Source organism: Lichenostomus cassidix, chromosome 19 (genome assembly GCF_008360975.1).
Source record: "Lichenostomus cassidix isolate B80296 chromosome 19, HeHo_3.0, whole genome shotgun sequence".
Classification (NCBI taxonomy): Eukaryota; Metazoa; Chordata; class Aves; order Passeriformes; family Meliphagidae; genus Lichenostomus; species Lichenostomus cassidix.
This window is the reverse complement of record NC_139499.1, coordinates 4,042,291-4,061,141: the sequence shown is the minus strand read 5'-3', so window position 1 is coordinate 4,061,141 and position 18,851 is coordinate 4,042,291. Positions and strand designations below refer to the sequence as shown.

At 46.6% G+C, this 18,851-nt stretch overlaps 2 protein-coding genes and 1 long non-coding RNA gene across 3 annotated transcripts in view; 1 reads left to right on the top strand and 2 right to left on the bottom strand.

Annotated features, from left to right (window-relative positions):
- The window catches only part of RABEP1 (rabaptin, RAB GTPase binding effector protein 1), a 42,996-nt gene extending 37,049 nt beyond the window's left edge, over nucleotides 1-5,947 (top strand). Inside the window, exons 13-18 of the mRNA XM_085078857.1 lie at nucleotides 587-727; nucleotides 1,367-1,556; nucleotides 1,837-1,892; nucleotides 2,329-2,427; nucleotides 3,234-3,350; nucleotides 5,313-5,947. Of these exons, the coding sequence (XP_084934983.1) occupies nucleotides 587-727; nucleotides 1,367-1,556; nucleotides 1,837-1,892; nucleotides 2,329-2,427; nucleotides 3,234-3,350; nucleotides 5,313-5,414 (705 nt within the window). The 3' untranslated portion in view covers nucleotides 5,415-5,947. The remainder of the gene's footprint in view (nucleotides 1-586; nucleotides 728-1,366; nucleotides 1,557-1,836; nucleotides 1,893-2,328; nucleotides 2,428-3,233; nucleotides 3,351-5,312) is intronic.
- Nucleotides 5,948-6,948: 1,001 nt separating this feature from the next.
- Nucleotides 6,949-9,281, bottom strand: LOC146429014 (uncharacterized). Its single transcript, XR_014855876.1, has 2 exons — nucleotides 7,638-9,281; nucleotides 6,949-7,590 (listed from the first exon to the last, which is right to left on the bottom strand). It is a non-coding gene; the product is annotated as an uncharacterized LOC146429014 (long non-coding RNA).
- A 128-nt stretch (nucleotides 9,282-9,409) lies between these two features.
- Nucleotides 9,410-18,817, bottom strand: NUP88 (nucleoporin 88). Its single transcript, XM_085078860.1, has 17 exons — nucleotides 18,560-18,817; nucleotides 17,847-18,016; nucleotides 17,099-17,224; nucleotides 16,789-16,875; nucleotides 15,947-16,123; nucleotides 15,371-15,554; nucleotides 14,776-14,926; nucleotides 14,029-14,127; nucleotides 13,829-13,919; nucleotides 13,394-13,495; nucleotides 12,310-12,468; nucleotides 11,744-11,869; nucleotides 11,162-11,227; nucleotides 10,851-10,931; nucleotides 10,420-10,546; nucleotides 9,937-10,055; nucleotides 9,410-9,627 (listed from the first exon to the last, which is right to left on the bottom strand). The coding sequence occupies exons 1-17, from the start codon at nucleotides 18,791-18,793 to the stop codon at nucleotides 9,564-9,566; spliced, it is 2,163 nt and encodes a 720-aa protein (XP_084934986.1). The 5' UTR covers nucleotides 18,794-18,817; the 3' UTR covers nucleotides 9,410-9,563.
- Between the last annotated feature and the right edge of the window lie 34 nt (nucleotides 18,818-18,851).

Below are 18,851 nucleotides of genomic sequence, written 5' to 3'. Positions count from 1 at the left end.
ATTGCTCAAGTCCCTGGTTCTCCATTTCCATTCTTCTTGGGAAAGTTCACTCTATTTTTTTTCTTTTGTAATGCAAGCAAAGCCAGTTCCTCTTCATCCTTTTTCTTTCCATGGGATCAGCTATTCTGATGTTTTCCTCAGAGGACAGTGGGAGGCAAACACCCACCAAGGAAAGTTTCAGGGTGAATATTTCAGGTTTTTTGGATAACCTGCTCTTGCAGCTGAGTGCTGAGGCTGTGTTAATAAACATCCCTGCCAGCTCCTGAAAGCACATGTGATTCCCCACTCTCCTTCCCCTCCATGAGCCCAGCTAATGGATAAACACAGGAGGAAAGTGGGAGACTGGACAAAGCTGTATTTACCACTTGCTTCCTCCTCTCTGCCTGGACACTTAAAGTTGACCTTGCCTTTATTTCTGGTGCACAGGCAAGAGGGAGCTAGTTGTGTTGATTCACACCATCATTTTGTTTCCTTCTTTACAAAGAGCATCAATTCACCAGCCTTTTGAAAGCAGTGATAGCAAATGGGGCAGAAGAGATCTGAACATGACCCTAAGTGTGCATTTATGCTTTTCTTTGCTTTGGAGGCTGTCCTGACACAGTCAAGGGAGCAGGTTTCTGAAGAGTTGGTGAGACTGCAAAAAGATAATGAAAGTCTTCAAGGAAAGCACAGCTTGCATGTGTCCTTACAGCAGGCTGAAGATTTCATTCTACCAGAAGCAGCAGAGGTAAAACATTTTTAAATGATTAACACCAACTGTGCTTGTGACTTGATCTCACTGGAATATTATTCTTTATCTAAAAATAATATAGCACAAAGAACAGTAATTGGGATTTTAACCCTGTAAGTCTGTGATGGACAAAGCCAGCAGTGTGATCCCCCTGTGCCATGCCTGCTTCAGGGTGTGGCTGGATTGTAAAACCAGTTAGCTGTGGCCTGACAGCTGCTCTGTGCTCAGTGGTGTGTGGGTTTGGCCCAGTCCAGCCACTTCAAGCTGTGTTTTGCTGCTGGGCACACAAATGTTCACTCACCAGGGCCCCTCTGTATTGATTTAATAATTCAAATGAAGTCAATCACTTCTGTCCACTTAAGACCAACAATAATCCAGAGCCTTGAATAATGATAAGCCTTATCATCCCTTTCATGGCAGTTCCCTGCTTTTAAGCCTAAAAGATTTGGTGGGCTGAAGGGCAGGAGGAGCACCAGAAACCTGTGGGGATGTGAATCTTCCCATGCTTTCATTTCCTGTGGCCAAGCAAACTGTGACTTTAGCACCTTGCTGGAAGCACCTTTGTCCTTGTGCAGATACCCCAGTTCTGGGGCTGTGGGACAGAAAAATACTATTTTTTGCTAATCTTTGGTGCAGGAGCTCCGTGAGCTGATCCTGAAGTACAGGGAAGACATCATCAGTGTGAGGACAGCAGCAGATCACCTGGAGGAGAAGCTGAAGGCAGAGATCCTGTTCTTGAAAGAACAGATCCAGGCTGAACAATATTTGAAAGAAAATATAGAAGAAACTCTACAGCTGGAAATAGAGAATTGCAAAGAGGAAATAGGTGAGCAGGGGGGAATAGTCTCAAAGTAGGAATATTGGAATGTAATAAGATGCACAAAGACTGGATTTAGTAGTAGGCTTATCTGAATTCTAAATACTGTCCACTTCTGATAGCAGAGACACCAAAGCTGTTCAACTGAAAACAAAAGTATGATTGTTTGCTTTTGAGGTGCCTTTGATGTAACACAAGCTTAATTCTCTTTTAAATATTAACAGAAGGAAAGAGGGTGTGAACAGTTTCATGTTTCTTGCATTTAAGCTTTAATATTCTTGTTTTTCAGCTTCCATTTCCAGTTTAAAAGCTGAACTGGAAAGAATAAAAGCGGAAAAGGAACAGGTAAGAAGCCTTTTCACTGTGGGATTTTTGGTTTTGGTGTTTTGGGTTTTTTTTTCTTTCCTGTATTGATGCCAGTGTAGGAGTAGGACACATTCATAGTTCTGTTCCTTAAAACAGAACTGTTTTTAACTGTTTTTTTCTGTTTTGATTATCTGTAAACTTAAGTATTGGATTAACTAATTCCTAACTAATACTAGGCTAACACTGACCTAAATGTCAGGTTTGGACATTTCTCTCCGGCTCCAAAAATAAATAAATGCAGAGAAAGAAATGTTATTTAGGTGTTTTCTCTGCCCCCAGAAGAGATTACTGAGGTGTTTTTTCTGAGTCCCAGAAAGATATATAGACTTCCTTCCGGAGGGACTGTGGCAGATGGAAATGTTAGGAAGTTTAGTTAATATTTCTTATTATTATTGTTATTGTTATTATTTTACAGTTGGAAAGTTCTTCCCAGGAAAACCTGCAGCAGCTGGAGAGTCTGCAGGAGGCAAAGAACACCCTAGAAGAACAGCTGAAGAAGGAGACTGCAGCAAAGGTAGCTATGATGTCTGCATGTGAAGTGTATCTGCAGCTTTTGTGATGATCAGCTGTGTCAGAGAATGTGGCACTACATAATGAAAAAAAGAAGCTTTTGAATGTTGGTAAGAAACTGGCAGGGAAATAATTAATGTCCTCTGGATGTGGTTTAAATCCTCAGCCCTGTTGCTTTTCACTGGTATTTGTGATGTGGTGGGTCTGAATTGCTGCTGACTTGAATATCCCTTGGATTGTCATCCTGAGTTAAGCCTCAGTGACATTCCTGCCTAGGGAAATTGTCCTGATAATCAAACTTTGGGGTGATTTGAAGAAATGTTTTGTGCTTGCTGTAGGAAGGAGCTCTACTTCAGCACTCAGATGAATTAATTGTTAGCTGAGCACTTGCTCTCTGCCCTCTCTTGGTGTGGTTTTGGTTTTTATGCCCTTTCCCCAAATACTTTTCTGACTAAAACTCAGGAGACCAAGACAGTTATATTTCCAGCAGCAGATTACTGCCCTTACTCATGATCTTACTTCACTAAAACTCAGAACTCTGCCTCTGGATTTTGAGATCCCTGGCCATGGTGCTGTTAAAAGACTTTAGGCTTTTTCATGCTGTAACAAGTCTATTGACACCTGTTAATGGGTGTTAAGCCCTGATTTTGCACTTAGGAAAACTGAGGTGTCAAAGGACTGGTTTAGTTTATTGCCAAGACCTTGTGAACACTCTGCTGCTTTGCTCTGCTATCATATTTAATCCATTTATACGAGCTGCTAATTTTTATTCAGTTCAAGCATGGCATAAAAGAATCTTTTCCTCCTCAGGCCAACCTTGAGCAGCTGGTGTTTGAAGAGAAGAACAAAGCTCAGCGGTTGCAGACTGAATTAGATGTCAGTGAGCAAGTGCAGAGAGATTTTGTAAAGCTTTCTCAGACACTTCAGGTAAGAGAGTCCAATCAATGTGTAAGGGGCTACTTTAGTTTCATTATTTCTCCAGAGCTGTGTAAAATAAGAAATAGCACTTGTAAATTTTCTTATGTTGGTATTTATGATCTATTTTAGAATTTGTTAGTGTAATAAACTGATCAGGTATCCCCATTATGATATTATTATTGGGATTTTATTCTGATTACTGGGGTTCAGCCAATTTTCAGCAGCAAAGACACACAGTTATTGTACTAAAAGAAACTGTACAGAGCCATGAATGATGGTGCTTCCAGACCTATGGTTTTTCTTGTCCATCTCCTGATGTTTCTAGTGTGATATTTTCATAGCAGGTCATTCAGGTGCAAATATTTGAGGACAAAGTAAGGAACTGGTACTGTTCTATGTGAATATATGAAATGGTTCTTTGTGTTACAGTTACTGCTTTCTGTTTATACATTCTAAAAGTCTTATCCCTGCTATTGTCACTGTTATCCTTGTATTTCCTCCAAGAAGTGGAACTTGTGGTTGATGTGAGATGCCAAGAGGTGGCTGAAGGGAGGAGTTTTGTTAGGGATGTCCCTGAGGCTGATCCTGGTTTGTCAGGCTGTTCTCTCCTGAAGTGGAGAGCAGTTTGTGTGTGGAGAGTGTCTGTCAGTGTCCTGGGGAAGCCAGGCTGGGCTGGGCTCACCTGCAGGGTTTGTGTTCCCAGAGTTGCACCTCCTTTATGTTCCAACTCAGCTCACAGAGGAGGTGCTGAATTTCAGCCCCATCTCCTTGGAGTCCTTGGCCAGGCTGCTCAGTGACATCCAGCAGAACTAAAACTACACATTTTCTGAGTCAGGCATTCAGGTTTATTTGGAAAATGAAAAGTAAAATATGGGAGATTGTTTACTAGGCACAGTTTAGCTGGATGGACAATAGAGATGTGTTCTCTCTGGCTCTGTCTGTGTCTGGAGGAGTTGGTAGGACAAGGGAGACTATTGAGTTGTCCTGCCTAGGGAAGTTGCTTCCTGTTTGTCATCATCCTCTTGTTGGTTTTTGAAGTTCTCCATGCAGTTTATACAGTTCTTAGAGCAGACATAGCCACCACTTTGAAGATGTGTGGTGGACTCTTCCAAAACTTGCAGGCAGTTTAGTAAACCTTCAGTATGAGCTCAGTAAGAGTTTTGTATTTTGTGTTTTCTTTCTGTCCTAGCAGTTATTGCACATCAGTTTGTGCTCCAGTTTAAGCAATGGTTTGCTCCATCTGCACTGTACACAGTGTGAGATGAGCATCAAAGGAGGATTGTGGTTTCTTGGCAGGGTTATTCCCTTCCCTGGCCTTGTCAGGGAGAGCCTGTGCAGGTACCCTTGTGTGAGGGGTGCACTGGCCAAGTTACTCATCAGCAATTAAGAGGAAGGGCTGAAAATCAATTAAATGCTAGTTGAAAATTGATAACTGAAAGCCCAGATCTTATTGCAAAGAATGTGGAAGTTTGAATGTGATAAAGAAATCAGTTGTGCTCCCTTCATTGATGTCACCACAGTTCTGCTGGGCCTTTTTCAGCATATAGGAAATTGCTTAAACTGGATTATCAGCAAAGCAAGGAGTGAGCTTGGAAATGGGATGTTTCCTTCAAGAGCATTTTTGCTGTGATCTTGAGAAGCTCCAAGGCACATGTTGGGCTGCTCCTTTACATTCTTTCTGGGAAGGTTTCCTTTGCACATCTCCAGTTTCTAGTACAGTGTCAGTGACTGAATATTAGACGAAACAGAGAGTGATGGTGATGGCTTGAGCCCCTCAGAAAGTGGGGGTTACTGTAAAACCACAACTGCCTCATGTCTCCCCTCCTCTCATCCTTGGGCTCATATTAAGCTTGTGCTCCTTCACCTTGCATTTCTTCAGCCCCTGGTGGTGTTTGATGCCTCAGGGGCTCCCTTTGGCTCCGAGCTCTCCCCCCTTTTGCTGACTGCAGTGCCTGTGTTGGTTCCCTGCAGGTGCAGCTGGAGAGGATCCGGCAGGCAGATTCCCTGGAGAGAATCCGTGCAATCCTGAACGACACAAAACTGACGGACATTAATCAGCTCCCTGAAACATGACACCCTGATGGGCTCCGAGGCTGCGTCTGGGGTTTTTAACTCATCTTTATAGCAACATTAATTATTATTTAACTCTAACCGAGAGAGCAGAAGACAACAGAGGGGAGCAATGACTTAAGTTTTGTTTCTAGAGGGGAAAAAAGGTTTCGTACTGGGCAGGAAGAGAGCACAAGGGTGACTTGTAGTGTAGGAAGGAGAACTTTCTAATGGAAACACTAATGAGTGCAGTGTTTCGTGTTCCACTGAGTGGGATCAGTCCTTACATTCTGAAAAACTTCCCTCTTTCAGCCGACTTCGTAACCTAATATAGAGTTTTGGAACATATACCCCTGTCTTTCCCTCTGTCCTTTCCCCCACTACTGTGATCAAAGTAGCTGCTGGAAACTGTATTGTCCCTCCAAAACGTTGAAGAGCAAAGTGGTTGAAGTTTTTCTGTTTGAATAGTCAGTAACAGTATTCAGCTAGCAGAGAGAATGAGGTGTAGAGTATGCTGTATGAATATTTTATATTAAAATATGACTTTATTAGCAGGACACTGGATATTGATCTTATTTCATAAGTCAGTACTTTTTTTTTTTAGAAAACCATTGGCTCTGTGAAGAATCTGAATGCTGCTGAAATGTGGATATGAGTGATCTGTGTATCTCCTGAGCAGATAAATGCTAATCCAAAAAAAAAAAAAAGGAAAACTGTACTGAGAATTTAGCTCCTTGCCATTTTTCTGTTGAATTCAGATACTGAAAGAAAAGCACAAGAAATGCACTGTTTTGTAATCTCTTTTCACAAATGTAATTTATAATATGGAGCTACAACCGGTTGTTTCTCATCTCTGAAGCTGAGCAGTGCCTGGAATCCCTTCTCTGTGGGGAAAAAAACCAAAAAACAAGCAAACAAACAAAAATACCCAAACAGTAAAAAGTTGGTAGAAGTCATGTGCATGTCTGAGCATTGGCCTGAGGTGGTGTAGGTGTGCTCTGCTCTGCTCTAGGGGTGACACCAGGTGATGGCAGGAGCTGTCTGGGGAAGGGTCAAGGGCAGGGGCTGAATGAAGCCTCTGCTGGGTCAGCCTCGTGTCAGAAACAAGGAACCACTCCCAGTCCCTCCCAGGCAGGGCACAGACATGCAGGGTGGTGCTGCTGCAGCTTGGAGGGGACAGTGCAGCCCTTTGGGCTCCTGGCACTGCTCACAGGTGCCTCCTGTGCTGTCCCCTGTGCTGTCCCCAGGTTCTGCTCCCAGACAGTTCAATTACACTGAGTGATGTGGCAGCAGAGGCAGGAAATTCTTGTGATCACTCAGTTGCCAGGTTTGGGTTTCTTGTTCTAGAAATGTCCAGGGGTAACATGAGCATTCCTCCTCCTCCTCCTCCTCCTCCTCCACTGCTGCAGTTGATGCACAGCTGGATGGATTCCTGAAAGGTTGCAGGTGTTGATGATCCTGGTGGTGCAAACCCAATTTGTGAACTTACAACTCACTTAAAAGGAGACTGAGGGAGCAGATCCCACTGTCCAAAATGTCTTAGTTTTTCCTCCATTCCTTGCTGGTTTTTTCTTTACATACTTGGCCAGAGATCTGCTTTTCTTCATCACCTTCAAAAGTGTCAGAAAATGCTCCAAACTGCAATGCACATGACTATGTATTTTAAGTGCTTAGATCCTATTTTAGCAGTGTATATCCTGCTACTGACATAAAGTCAGAACCAGTGGTTTTGAAGAGGAATGCCTTAAAAACAGCCAAAAAACCATCATACAAACTCAATTCCTTGCCACTCATTGCAAGAATTAAAGCATTTTATTCACCCTAGCAATTAATTCCCTTCATAATCCTGACACCCAAAAGTAATTTTTCCCACCTTAGTATTGACTAGACTAACAGTTGGCAGAGCTGTCATCTCTGAAGATGACACTTAATTTCACATAAAGGTGACATTGAAGCATGGCTTGGGTCTTTAGTATTTGGCTATTACCAGATTAGGGATTTTTTTTAACCTTTCTCACTATTTGCTGAGCTGGGGGTGACAGCAGCTGGGTCTCAATGCATAAATCCAGGACCAGATGTTTTTCATTCAGTTTTCCAATGGTTGGGTAGACTTTGGAGACAAAACTACATGCCTTTAGCAGGAGCTGCAGAACAGAAAGGAAAGCTTTTTTTCTTTGTTCCCACCCTCTCTTCCCAAGAACTAAGGTGTAACTGGTTACTGAGTTGATTACTGTAACTGGTCACAACTTCACCTGTGCAGGAGGTGTAAGGAAGCCTCTTGTATGGCAAAACTACACCACATCCTGTACCCTCTTCAGCAAGCTGAGCACTTGAGGAGTTGCACCATGAAGTCTTTCCCAGTAAAATATTTTTTAGTTGTGTTTCTGGCTTGTCCCAGTGCAAGAGAGCAGGGGAAGGGGCTGTGCCTGGCTTTCTAGCATCCCTTACTGGTCCCTGTGTCTGGCCTGGTGTCAGCAGCCCTGTCTGCTCTGAACACCCCTGGCTGGGCTTGGCTCAGAGGGTTTCATGTAGCCCAGGGCTGAGTGGCTTTTCCTTGGTGTGTTTTTCTGGCTCTTTGGCACAGCTTTCCCCAGGTGTGGTGGTGTCAGGGTGATGTTGTGGCTGGTTTGGGCTCCTTTGTAGCCCCAACAACATGGCTCTGCAGGGCTGGGGTGTGCACTGTGTGCTTTTCCCTGTTTGTGAACCAGGCACTACACAAGTCCCTGAAGGAACTTCATTGGTTTGGAGAGGACAGGCAGGCAGTTCTTGCATGGTTGTTTTCCTTTTCACCACCCTGTTCCATCATGCACCCCAACACCTGTGCTCCTGTCTCAGTACCAGCTGTGACCATTGTAGTGTTGGAACACGAGTCACCTTTTTCACCAACTGCTGTAATGTCAGACTTTTCAACAATTTAGTTTGAAATTGGAACCCTGGCTGTTCACAGAAGTGGTGGGAGATGTGCTCCCTACAAACTGCTGTCCCTCCTGGGGAAGGACAGCAAAGCTCCAGCAGCAGCAACTGAGCTTCTGCTGAACTCAACTTAAAGGGGCCTTTAAAGCAAAACAAGACAGTGTGTGCCAAATTTGCAGAGCAAATTTACGACTGTAACTGAAGTGTAGGAAAAACTCTTGGTGTAGATACTCACTGGATGATGGATTTTGGTGTTACTGCTCTTGAACATGAGAAAACAAATGCTCTTCCTTCCAGTTCTGGGTGTTGTGGAGCGTGGCTGGGGCCGGGGTGGCTTCTCCTGGCTCAGTGTCACCTGCTCAGCTGTGACACACGGGCTGAGCTGTTGGTGGAGGCTGTAACAGGGCCCAGAGCGAGTTCTGTCTGCATTCCTGTACCTGTATAGTCTTTACCTGTACAAAGTGTTCTTGCAGCATGTCCAGCACCCTGGCTCCCTCTGCTCCCAGCCCTCCCTCCCAGCAGCACCCCTTGCTGTGCCACGTTTTAGCAGTGCAGTAACTCCTGTCCACCCCGAGCTTCACCGTGGCGCCTTTTCTAAGGGGAGGGGGGAGGGACAGCAATTATTTATTGTCCACTAGAGTTTGTCTACAGCAGAGATTGAATTGGCCTTGTCATGGCAAGAGGGACTCCAGAGCCATCTTTTGCAAAAGGCAAACAGTGTTTGGAAGTCAATACTGCATTCCAGTGAGCCAAGCCATTGGTGTCCTGTGCAATCGTGGGTGTAGAATTCTGCTGTCTCCAGGATTCCAGTGTAACCATTTGTTAACTGTACTGAAGGTGTGTCCTTTATGGAGAAAGTGTTCCAAATTAAAAAAAGCTGCTGAAGTGTGTGTGTGCACTGCTCTGGTCTTTCTCCTCTGCCTCCTGCCACAGACCTCCCCCAGGGAACCCATGGAGCAAGGGTGGGAGACTATGCCAGGAAAAGCCCAGGGAGCTTTCTGAAGCAGCAATCCCCCACTCCTCAGCTAGCTGCAAGTATTACCCTGAAACACCCTGAATATGAAACACCTACACCACAAAAAGCAAAAGCCACAGCACGTGAGGAGTCTTATCAAAAGTATTTTATTTCACAATTCTTTACAAAATAATAAGCAAAAAGGTGTATTGTTCAACATACAAATGGTAAATATACAAGGGGGAGTACCAGGGATAGGTAAAGCTCATCCAGCCTCTCAGTGCAGGGTCCTCACCAGGAACATGTCAGAAGTTCACGTGGCTTCTGATGTCGTTGATCTGTTTCACCATCTCCCGGATGTGTTCTCCCCTTCAAGAAAAAATATGTCAAAAGGCTGCAGGTCATGTCTGCTCAGGATAAAGCAGGAAGGGAAACACTTCAGATGGTAGAATCAGGGACTGGGAGCAGTGCCTGTAATCCCAGGCTGGATAGAGACTGCCCTGGGATCCTGGGGCAAGAAGTACTGCAATACATCTGCTTCAAGTGCTGTCAGTGCTGCACATCCTGTGCTTCAGCCCCCTCTCCCCCAGCTGCAGCACAGTTTAAATGACACCTGGGACATCTAACTGACTGTGAGTGCCAGGGCCTGGGGTCAGGAGGTGCCCAGCTTGCACTTACTCCTCTCTCAGGACAGCTTGGATGCACTTGCTCTGGTAGGCACTGAGGCTGATGCTGGGTTTGCGGGGGCTTCGCCCCTTCTCCATCTGCTTCTGCTGGTATTCCTTTTTCATTTTCACCTGGGAGTTGAGGAGAAAAAGGAAAGCCACAATGAGTGCTGGTCCTGCCAGCCACAGTGAAACCTTGTTAGTTACAGACTGCTGTGTTGTACTGCCATGAGCTGGTTCTTTCAGGGTTCTAACTGCCTGTTTTGCACTTCCCATAAGAAGAAATGTCCTTGCCCAGCTGAGGAAGGGGGAGCTCCCTGAGGGTTTACACTGTGTGCAAAGGTTCTGTCTGTATTACCAACAAGGACCCAAAGCTCCTTTAGTACAGTGCTGCTAACTGACTCAAGTACAGCATCACTCTCTTGGCAGGACTCGTCTGTCAGCACCAAGTGAGGAGCTCCCAGTAACCTCCCAGGCAGGTCCTTCCTCCTCTCACCTGTCTGATAGCATTGCTCAGGTGCTGCAGCTGGTCATGTATTGTCTGCAGTTCCTTCTTCATATCTTTTTCAGTGTCAGACAGAACAGGAAGCTGAGAGTGGAAACTCCGAAGGACTTTCTTCATCCTTGATGCACAAAGGAAGGAGTAGCTCTGAGTTAACTTACCTGCTACCCAGATCTGCTCAAACACCTGCAGCCTGGTGCTTTGGGCAAGTCTCAGGGGCTTCACTTTCCTCTTTCAGCTGGTCTCAGGTGGCATTTCCAAGCACAGGGCCAGCTCAGGCTGGGCCTGCAGACAAATCACACTCAGCCACAGAGGGAATTTTGGAACCCCAGCCCTGTGCAGCACCTTCTGCCCACTTTGGTCTACCACACCTGCAAACTTTACCATCAAGTGGTGTGAGGTGAAAGAGTCTTGTGTGCACTGACCTGTTCATGATGTCTTCTTGCTTCTCCTTGGCTTCCTCGTACTTGTCAGCCAAGCGCTCGGCCATTTCCCGCAAACTTTTCCTTAAGGCAAGGGAGAAACAGTTCCTTACTTCAGATTTACACACAGGATGAGCCAGGGGGTGGGGAGAGGACAAGGAAGCTGAAGAAGGCATGTGGAAGAGGGAGTGAACCTACAGGCTTCATTATGGCTGGCAATGCCTTCACTTGTCACCTGTTTCACACAGGGCCTTATCCACCACAGGTGCATCATTCCTGAGGTTTGATTTGGTAACTGAGAAGGTTTTGCTCACCTCTCCTCTCGACAGTAATTCAGATCCTCCAGTTGTTTCTTCTTCTGTCCCCACAACAGCTTCACTCTGAAGTAAACACAAAAAAAAAAAAATCCCACCTGCAATCAGGTGAATTGGGATTTACACCACACACAAAATGCTGGGAGTGGGAAGAACTAAAGACACTGAAAAAGGGGCAGTGGTGGGAAAAAACTCCCATTTTGTCCTAACTGTATAGTGTAAATAACTATGATTTGAAGCAGCAGAGACTTAAGGCAATTTTGTCAGGATTAGTGCTAAGGTCAGAGTTCTTGCCACCCACAGGCCCAGGCAGGCAGACAACACCAAGAGAAAAGTATTTTATGTGTGTGTTTACCTTTTTTCCTTCCCCTGTGAGCCACTTCGGAGATCAAGTATTACACTCACCCCTGCTTTGCCTGGTAAGTCAGTTTTAAGTTTTGGTATTCAATGCTAGTTTTACATTTTAGTACATTTACTCATTCACCAGGATTAGCCCCACAGAGGGTGGTGAGTGCTCAGTACTTAGTGTTGCTGTGTCATAGAGACATTGCCAAGCACATTTTTATGAGAATTCTGCATTACCTTTGCTGAATTTCCTCTTTTGCCAGGTCCTGTTTCAGTATATATTCCTCTCTGAACACCTGTGTGGCTCTGCTGAGCAGCTGAAGGCATTCTTCAGGGGGAGGAGCAGCATCTTTATCTGCAGATCTTAGGATTAAGAGAGAGCTTTTTGCAATCTTACTCTTAACACGTTCCTTTGAAAGGCTAAACCACTTCCAGTGTTTATGGCAAGGGCTTGGGGGTGTCTTATCAAAGTGAAGGATTACAATGAAATCCCTTTGCTAGAAATAATTTTTCTTCTATGAGATATTCCCAAGGTAGCTTAAGATACTCCAAACCCAGTGGGCCAAGCAAGGAGCACCTCATGAGCTAAAGGCAGCTGTGCTTTGAGCAGGAGCCTGGAGCAAGGTGACCCAAGGACACAGGGATCCCATCCTGCACCATCACCAGACTGGATGCCATTCCCACATGGACAGAGCCCCAGCACTGCCATGCCCAAGGCAATGTGCTGTTCAGCCAGGAGCTGCTGAACACCCACTGTTCCCAAGTGTTCCCTCCTGAAGTGCCCCAGGAAAACATTTGCTCACTTGAGATGCAGGGGGTTGGCAGAGCTGCGCTGCAGGATGCTCTGGATGTGCTTCTCAAAGGAATGCTCCGACTCAGCCACGATGCGCAGAGGGGACACAGTCAGGTCCTTGTCCTCCCTGGTGCACAGCAGGGGAGGGGAGGCAGGATGGACAGTGCTTCTACCACACAACAGCAGGAGGGAGAACACAGTTAGACCAGTCAAACTGAAACCAGGGCAGAGCTTAACTGGTACTGAAAGTGAAGAACTCATCCACTGTGGAATGCCTGTGTTACTGCAGGGGGGTTCTAAAAGAAGCTATTTCAGTTATGTGGTAAATCCAGCCCTGGCAGGGTTGGTAAAGTTCACATCTTCACACCTGTTTGGTCATGGCTCAAACTAGCAAGAATCATGAATATTCTTTGGCTTAAGGAAAAGAAAGTTCCAGAACAAGGCAAGCAGGCACTGGAACAACAGCATGACCTCCTTCACAAAGCACCCTGCCTGGTCACTGCCCACCTGTGTGGAAACAGTGAAATAAATGAAAGGTCTGTAGGAGAACCTAATGTTAACACTGGCTCTGCTGATGGTACCTGTCCTACATTAAACAGTGTCCTGCAAAAAATAAACTGAAAATAATGTCCTCCCCCCAGGGTGTTCATTTCATTGTGCAAATGCACATTTACACTACTCTGTATCTTTGCCACTACCTCCAAAGAAAGTACCTGGAAGCACAAACTAAAATCCTACTTCTTTTTTCCCCTTTCATGCAAACATAACCTCAGTGGCCCACTAAGAATATCCACACCACTGTCTGTAAAACCTCAACAACACCATCAAGAACATTTTGATGCAACTCATGTCCTAATACTCACTAAAAGTGACATGATTAATTATATCCCCTACAAACACTTTATCAGTAATAGGTAACTACGGTAATAAGACTTCAGTGCTCAGCCAGGGAGTGTTCAGAAAGCAAAATTTCACACTGTTTATCTTAAGAAGTGCAGAAGCTTGGGGTGAAACAGTCAAAGAGTAACTGAAAGATAGGACTATCCTGAGGTCCTTTCCATGCATGAACTTCAAACCAGCTGAGAACCACGTACAAGAGTGGTCTTGTAATGCACTCATAGGTGTTGGTGATGCAAATCATTGTGGGCCCCAGGATGTCAGAAACAATCCAAAATCCTCTAATTGGAGCAGGCTGCCTGAAGGGAAGAAAACACAAAAATTACCAAGTCAGGAAAGTTCTTCCTGAAGCTGTGCATGTTCACTCTTTTGTAAAAGCTCCACGCTCAGGTAAATGGAAGAGGAAATTTCTGCAGACAGATGGTTTTCACACAGTAACACAAGAATTTAAGCTACTACCCTAACTGTGCACTAAGAATCCTGATACACAAATTGCTTAGTTGTATTATTTGAATTATTTTGAGCTTAGTTTATCACTTTAATGGCAAGAATGCAGCAGATGACATATCATAAATATTTTTCATACAAACTCCCTGATTTGAAAGCAATTGAGAAAGGGTTTGGTTTTTTACCTGCATGGCAGTGGTTTTGTACAAAGAATATGTTCAACAAAGCACTTCTGTTCTGCTCCCAGCTCTTGTAAGCTGTCTTTGTCTTCCTCATCTGCAAAGAGACATGTCAGGATGCATCAGACCCACTTTGCAAGGTGAGGGATTTGGAACTACCTGCATCCACCAGCCTGTCACAGCTGTTCCTCACTGCCCTCACTCACCTGAACCAAGGAATTTGTGCAGTTTATTGATCCATGTCAAGCCCACACTGTGGACACCAGCTTCGTGTGTGCAGTGGTACCTAGAAGGACATTTGGGATCTGAAATTGAAACAGAAAATGTAAGAGAAGGCACTGAACTGAGAAAAACTCATCCTTGACACCTGCACTGCTGAGCTTGTGTATCAGCTTAGTGTCCAGTCAAGTAAGATCTTGGTCAAGCACCAGCCTGTCCCCATCCAGACACAGAGCTACATGTGTGAGCCACATTACTGGAGTCTGAAATACCTGCTGAATTGTTTTGAACTCTTCCTGTTGCACCACATCTGTATCAATCCCTACGTTTTCAAGGGCACATTTTTAAAGCTAGCAGAGCAGTATTCTGACAAGCTGCTTGTTCCCAAAGACCCAAACACTTCCTCCTGCCCACACTTCCAAGGGATAAGCAGGTTCTTCCCTCAGGATCACCCTCCCCACAGCACTCCCTCATACTCACAGGTCAGCACAGATGCAGCAACTTCTACTTTATAACTCTCAGCTGACAGGATTTAGTACTATGTGACCATGTGTAATCTGCCCTTGAGCAAACACTGCAGCTCCTCCCAGGCTTGCTCCTTCCACAGCTTTATTGAGGCCATCAGACAAATCCTTACTCTAATCCCTCTACATGTCTGACACCAATAAGAACATGCAAATAGCTAGATCCTAAATGCCTGGAATAAAAAGCCACAAGCTGAACAACAACCCTACCTCGGTGCAGCTTGATTGGGCAAGAGAAGTCAGACTCCAGAGGATCTTCTTCATCTCCTGTTGCCAGCTTCAGTGCAAGTTCCAGCTCAACACATTCAAAGACGTACAGGGAAGGAATGAGATCAGATCTTGGGTCCCAGGACTTTTCTGACTGTAAAGAGTATTGAATTCTTTTGTGAGACATCATTTAAATAGGAATGCCAGCATAAATAGCATCAAGAAAGAGTTACAAAGCAAGAATATTAATTGTCAAGGAATGTTGTTCAAGTTCCTTCTTTTGTTTTTGTTTTTTTTTAACCTAAAAAAATTTAATTCAAAATCAAGGTTTCTTCTTACAAGATCCTTTTAAAATTAGTTTATTATAAGTTTGATCAAAAACTGATCTACTGTCAGGGTACACAGGACTGAGATTTAAAATAAAAGCATCAGAGAGCCCCAGGGACTAGCTGGAACAGGGGGAAGACCCACTACTTCATCCCAAAAGAATGCAACTTTGTCACTTGGCGTGCACTTCCAGGCATCCTGCCACCTTGCAGCCAGGAACTTGGATGAAAGAAACAATGCCTATAGAAAAATCCCAAACAAGACAAGGTACCTGCTCATCGTCCTCTTCCCCATCCAGCACCACGCAGTGGTAGAGCATTCCCGACTCGGTGGCAATGACCAGGATGTTTGGGACACAGGGCAGGCACAGCACAGCACAGGCATCATAGCCATAGTTGTCCTCTGCAGCTGGGTGCATGGGCAGGGGGCCCAGCAGCTTCCCGAGGCTGCCAGCGCTGCAAGGAAGATGTGTTAGTTCCCAACACCAGCTGTGCAAGGGGACTTCCCATGGCTGTCAAATAACTCAGGGCCTTGGAGACCTAAATCCCACTAGACCCAATGATCTTTTCACATCCCTGTGTCTTTGTGTCAGAGTTTTCATGGTAAAAAATACCCAGGGGATTCTCAGTGGTAGAAACTGCACCCACATGGCTGCATGAAAAAGGATGACATGCTGGTTTTGGATTTCAGTCTATTAGCACTGCCAGAGAGACAGAAGAGGCTGCAATACAATAGAACCCAGCCCAGCATCCCTCAGAGTCCCAGCCAAGCTGAGAGGTGGCTCTCCCACCCTACCACTGTACAAACACCAAGCACCCCATGAGCCCTGAGGTGAGTGTGCCCCTACCTCTGGAGCAGGCTGATGTAGGTGAGGAAGGTCTCTCCATTCTCATACAGGATGTACAGAGGGTAGCCCAGCACCTCCTCGCTGCCACGCTGGCCCAGGATGTGCTTTGGCACCGGGACCTGCGGCCCGAAGTCGAAGGCCACGGCTGTCTCCCCCAGGGATGCTGTGTAGGCTCTCCTGGCACAGGGGAGAACAGGAGCTGTGGTTAGCAAGGACTGAGAGCACAGTGTTCAACATGATCCTGATGGCTGTGCTGCCAAATTCCTGCCAAACCCCCATCCAGCAGCGCCCTGCCACACGCCACTGCCAGCAACAAAAGGGTGTAAGTGACAGCCTTCTCATGGCACATCAGTTCTGCAGTGCCCCCAAAGCTTCAGAGGATACAAGAGGAGGTGGTACTCATACTTCCTCTGAGGCACATCACTTTGTGGTGCAAGATTTTCCTTCCCAGCTGGGCCAAGAGAGAAATAAAAAGATTATCTATTTTCTACATTCCTCACTTAAAAACCCCTTCTAAACTCCATCTTAAAGGCAACATGTGTTTTTCTGACAAACACTTTATAGTACAGTTTGTCACCACTTTGTTTTAGAAGGATGGGGGAGAGAAGAGAGAGAGGAAAGGAGAAAGGGAAAGGAAAAGAGAAAAAGAAGAGAGAGAAAGAAAGAGAAGGAGAGAGAAGGAGAGAGAAAAGGAAAAGTGCAGATACTGTGCTATCAAGAAGTGCTAGCACTAAAGAATTCATATCAGATTTTCAGGCAGATTTATCACTCATTAAAAACACAACTGCAAATCCTGAGCTTATTCTGCAAAAGCATTTCAAAATACAAGAAGCCACACCAACCCTTTTTTGATTGTCAGAGTCTCCTCCTCGGTGTCTGAAAGCGCAATCACTTTGATGGGTGTCTGAGGCACCTTCAGACTGTAAAACCTGGAGCAAAGAAACAGCAGCCATGTTCACTCATGGGCACTGCTGCACATTCCCCACTGATGAAGGAACATCAGCTGCTCTCAGTCTGAAATTCCTCCCATCCTATTTTTTAATCGCTAACTCTGGTAAGAATGGCAGGATAAAAATATATAGTGACAAATCAAGACTGGACGTGACAAAAAAAAAAATCCACTTAAGATAATCAGCCACAAAGGGGTTTTACCTTATGGTGTTATCTGAGGTCAAGAGCACAATGTGGGGCTCCAAGGTGTCACAGGGATACCAGGCTGCATGCTTTAAAGTCAGGGATGTCGAGCTGGTGAAGAACCGTTCCGCAATAGGAATGGTGCTGGAATACAGAGCAGAAACTTGCACTGTGACCAGGAACACATGAGCTACTTCTAAAGGGAAGTGGGGGCAAGAGGAGCTAGAGACACAGTGAAAAGGTTTAAAAGTCTTTATCTGTACTACTCTGAAAATTGGACAGCCAGCTTCAACTTGAAGGCCTTTGTTATTTCCCCCTGGATATCTGCTTTTAGCTGCCACAGCTGAAAGACTCAGAGAAGCTGCCCCATCCCTGGAAGTGTCCAAGGCCAGGTTGGACAGGGCTTGGAGCAACCTGGGATAGAGAAAGGTGTCCCTGCCCATGGCAGGGGGTTGGAACTTGCTGGCCTTTAAGATCTCTCCCAACCCAAACTATTCCATGACTCTGTGAAACGCCAGAGAATGCTACAGAGGAGCATCTTGCTCCTCAGCAATTGCAACAAGTTTAGAAGGTCATTAATTTGGGTCACTTGACAATCAGCAAGTACTTGAGTGAAAATAACTTCATTTGTGACTACCTCCACAACTCCAATACAACTTGTACCTTCCCCCAGTGTCTCCTGTATCTGTCCAACCCCAAGAAAGGGAAGCTGTGGAGGAACAGTGGCAGGATAAGGATGTCAGTAACCACCTGAGGTCTCACCCACCTACAGTTCACCGTGGATTTCCCACCTTCAAACTCGGAATTCTTGCCCCAGCGCTTGGGCAGCTCCAGCACCATGAGCCCCTTGGTCCCAATGAGCGCCACATGGTGCTGGGCGGGGCTCAGCAGCGTCTGGTGCACCTCGAAAAGGGGCGGGTTTATGCACAGAAGGGTCTGAAAATGCAAATGTTACAGGGAAGCACAAGCCGCTCAAAGCACTCGCGGAAGTACAGCTCATCTTTATTTTGGATGGTGATTTACACGGCACGGAATGAGGCACAGCCCGGCTCCGTGGCACAAAGCAGGGTTCCTTGGGGAAACACCCCGCAGGGCGGGCTGAGGGGCGATGAACCAGCCAGGGGCCTTCAGGGAACAGATCCCCTCAGCGCCGTGCCCACCATGGCCCTCATCCCCTCACATCCCCCCTGCCCTCTCCACACAGCCCCCCATCCCCTCACGGCACCAACCCTCTCACACCCAGCTCCTCCCTACACGACCCCTCATCCCCTCACACCCCCGACGCCCCCACCCCTGTCCCGCTGCTCACAACGCCGCCTCATTCCTACCCCCTCACACCTCCCCATCCCCTCACACCGCCCGCCCAGCCTCTCCTGCCCTCAACTCTCACCCTCCCCGGCCCCCCATCCCCTCACCCCACACCATCCCCTCACACGCCCCCCTCCCCGCCCTCCCGCCGCCCCTCGGCGCGGGCCCCACCTGGTACCGGCCGAGCGCGGCGGGGTCGGTGCCTCCGAGGCGGCGCAGGCCGATGGCGAGCAGGGCGGCGGCGGGCTCGTCCCAGAGCAGCAGGTCAGCGCCCAGCCCGCACAGCAGGTCGCGGAGCCGCGGCGGCCGGGGGGCGGCGGGCGCGCGCTCGCGGAGGCGGCCGAACAGCGCGTGCTGCGGCAGCGCCGCGCGCCACTGCTCCGCCGGGCCGCACTCGGCCGCCATCGCCCCGCGCCGCCGCCCTGACGTCACCGCCCGCGCGGCCAATCCGCGCCGCCTCCCG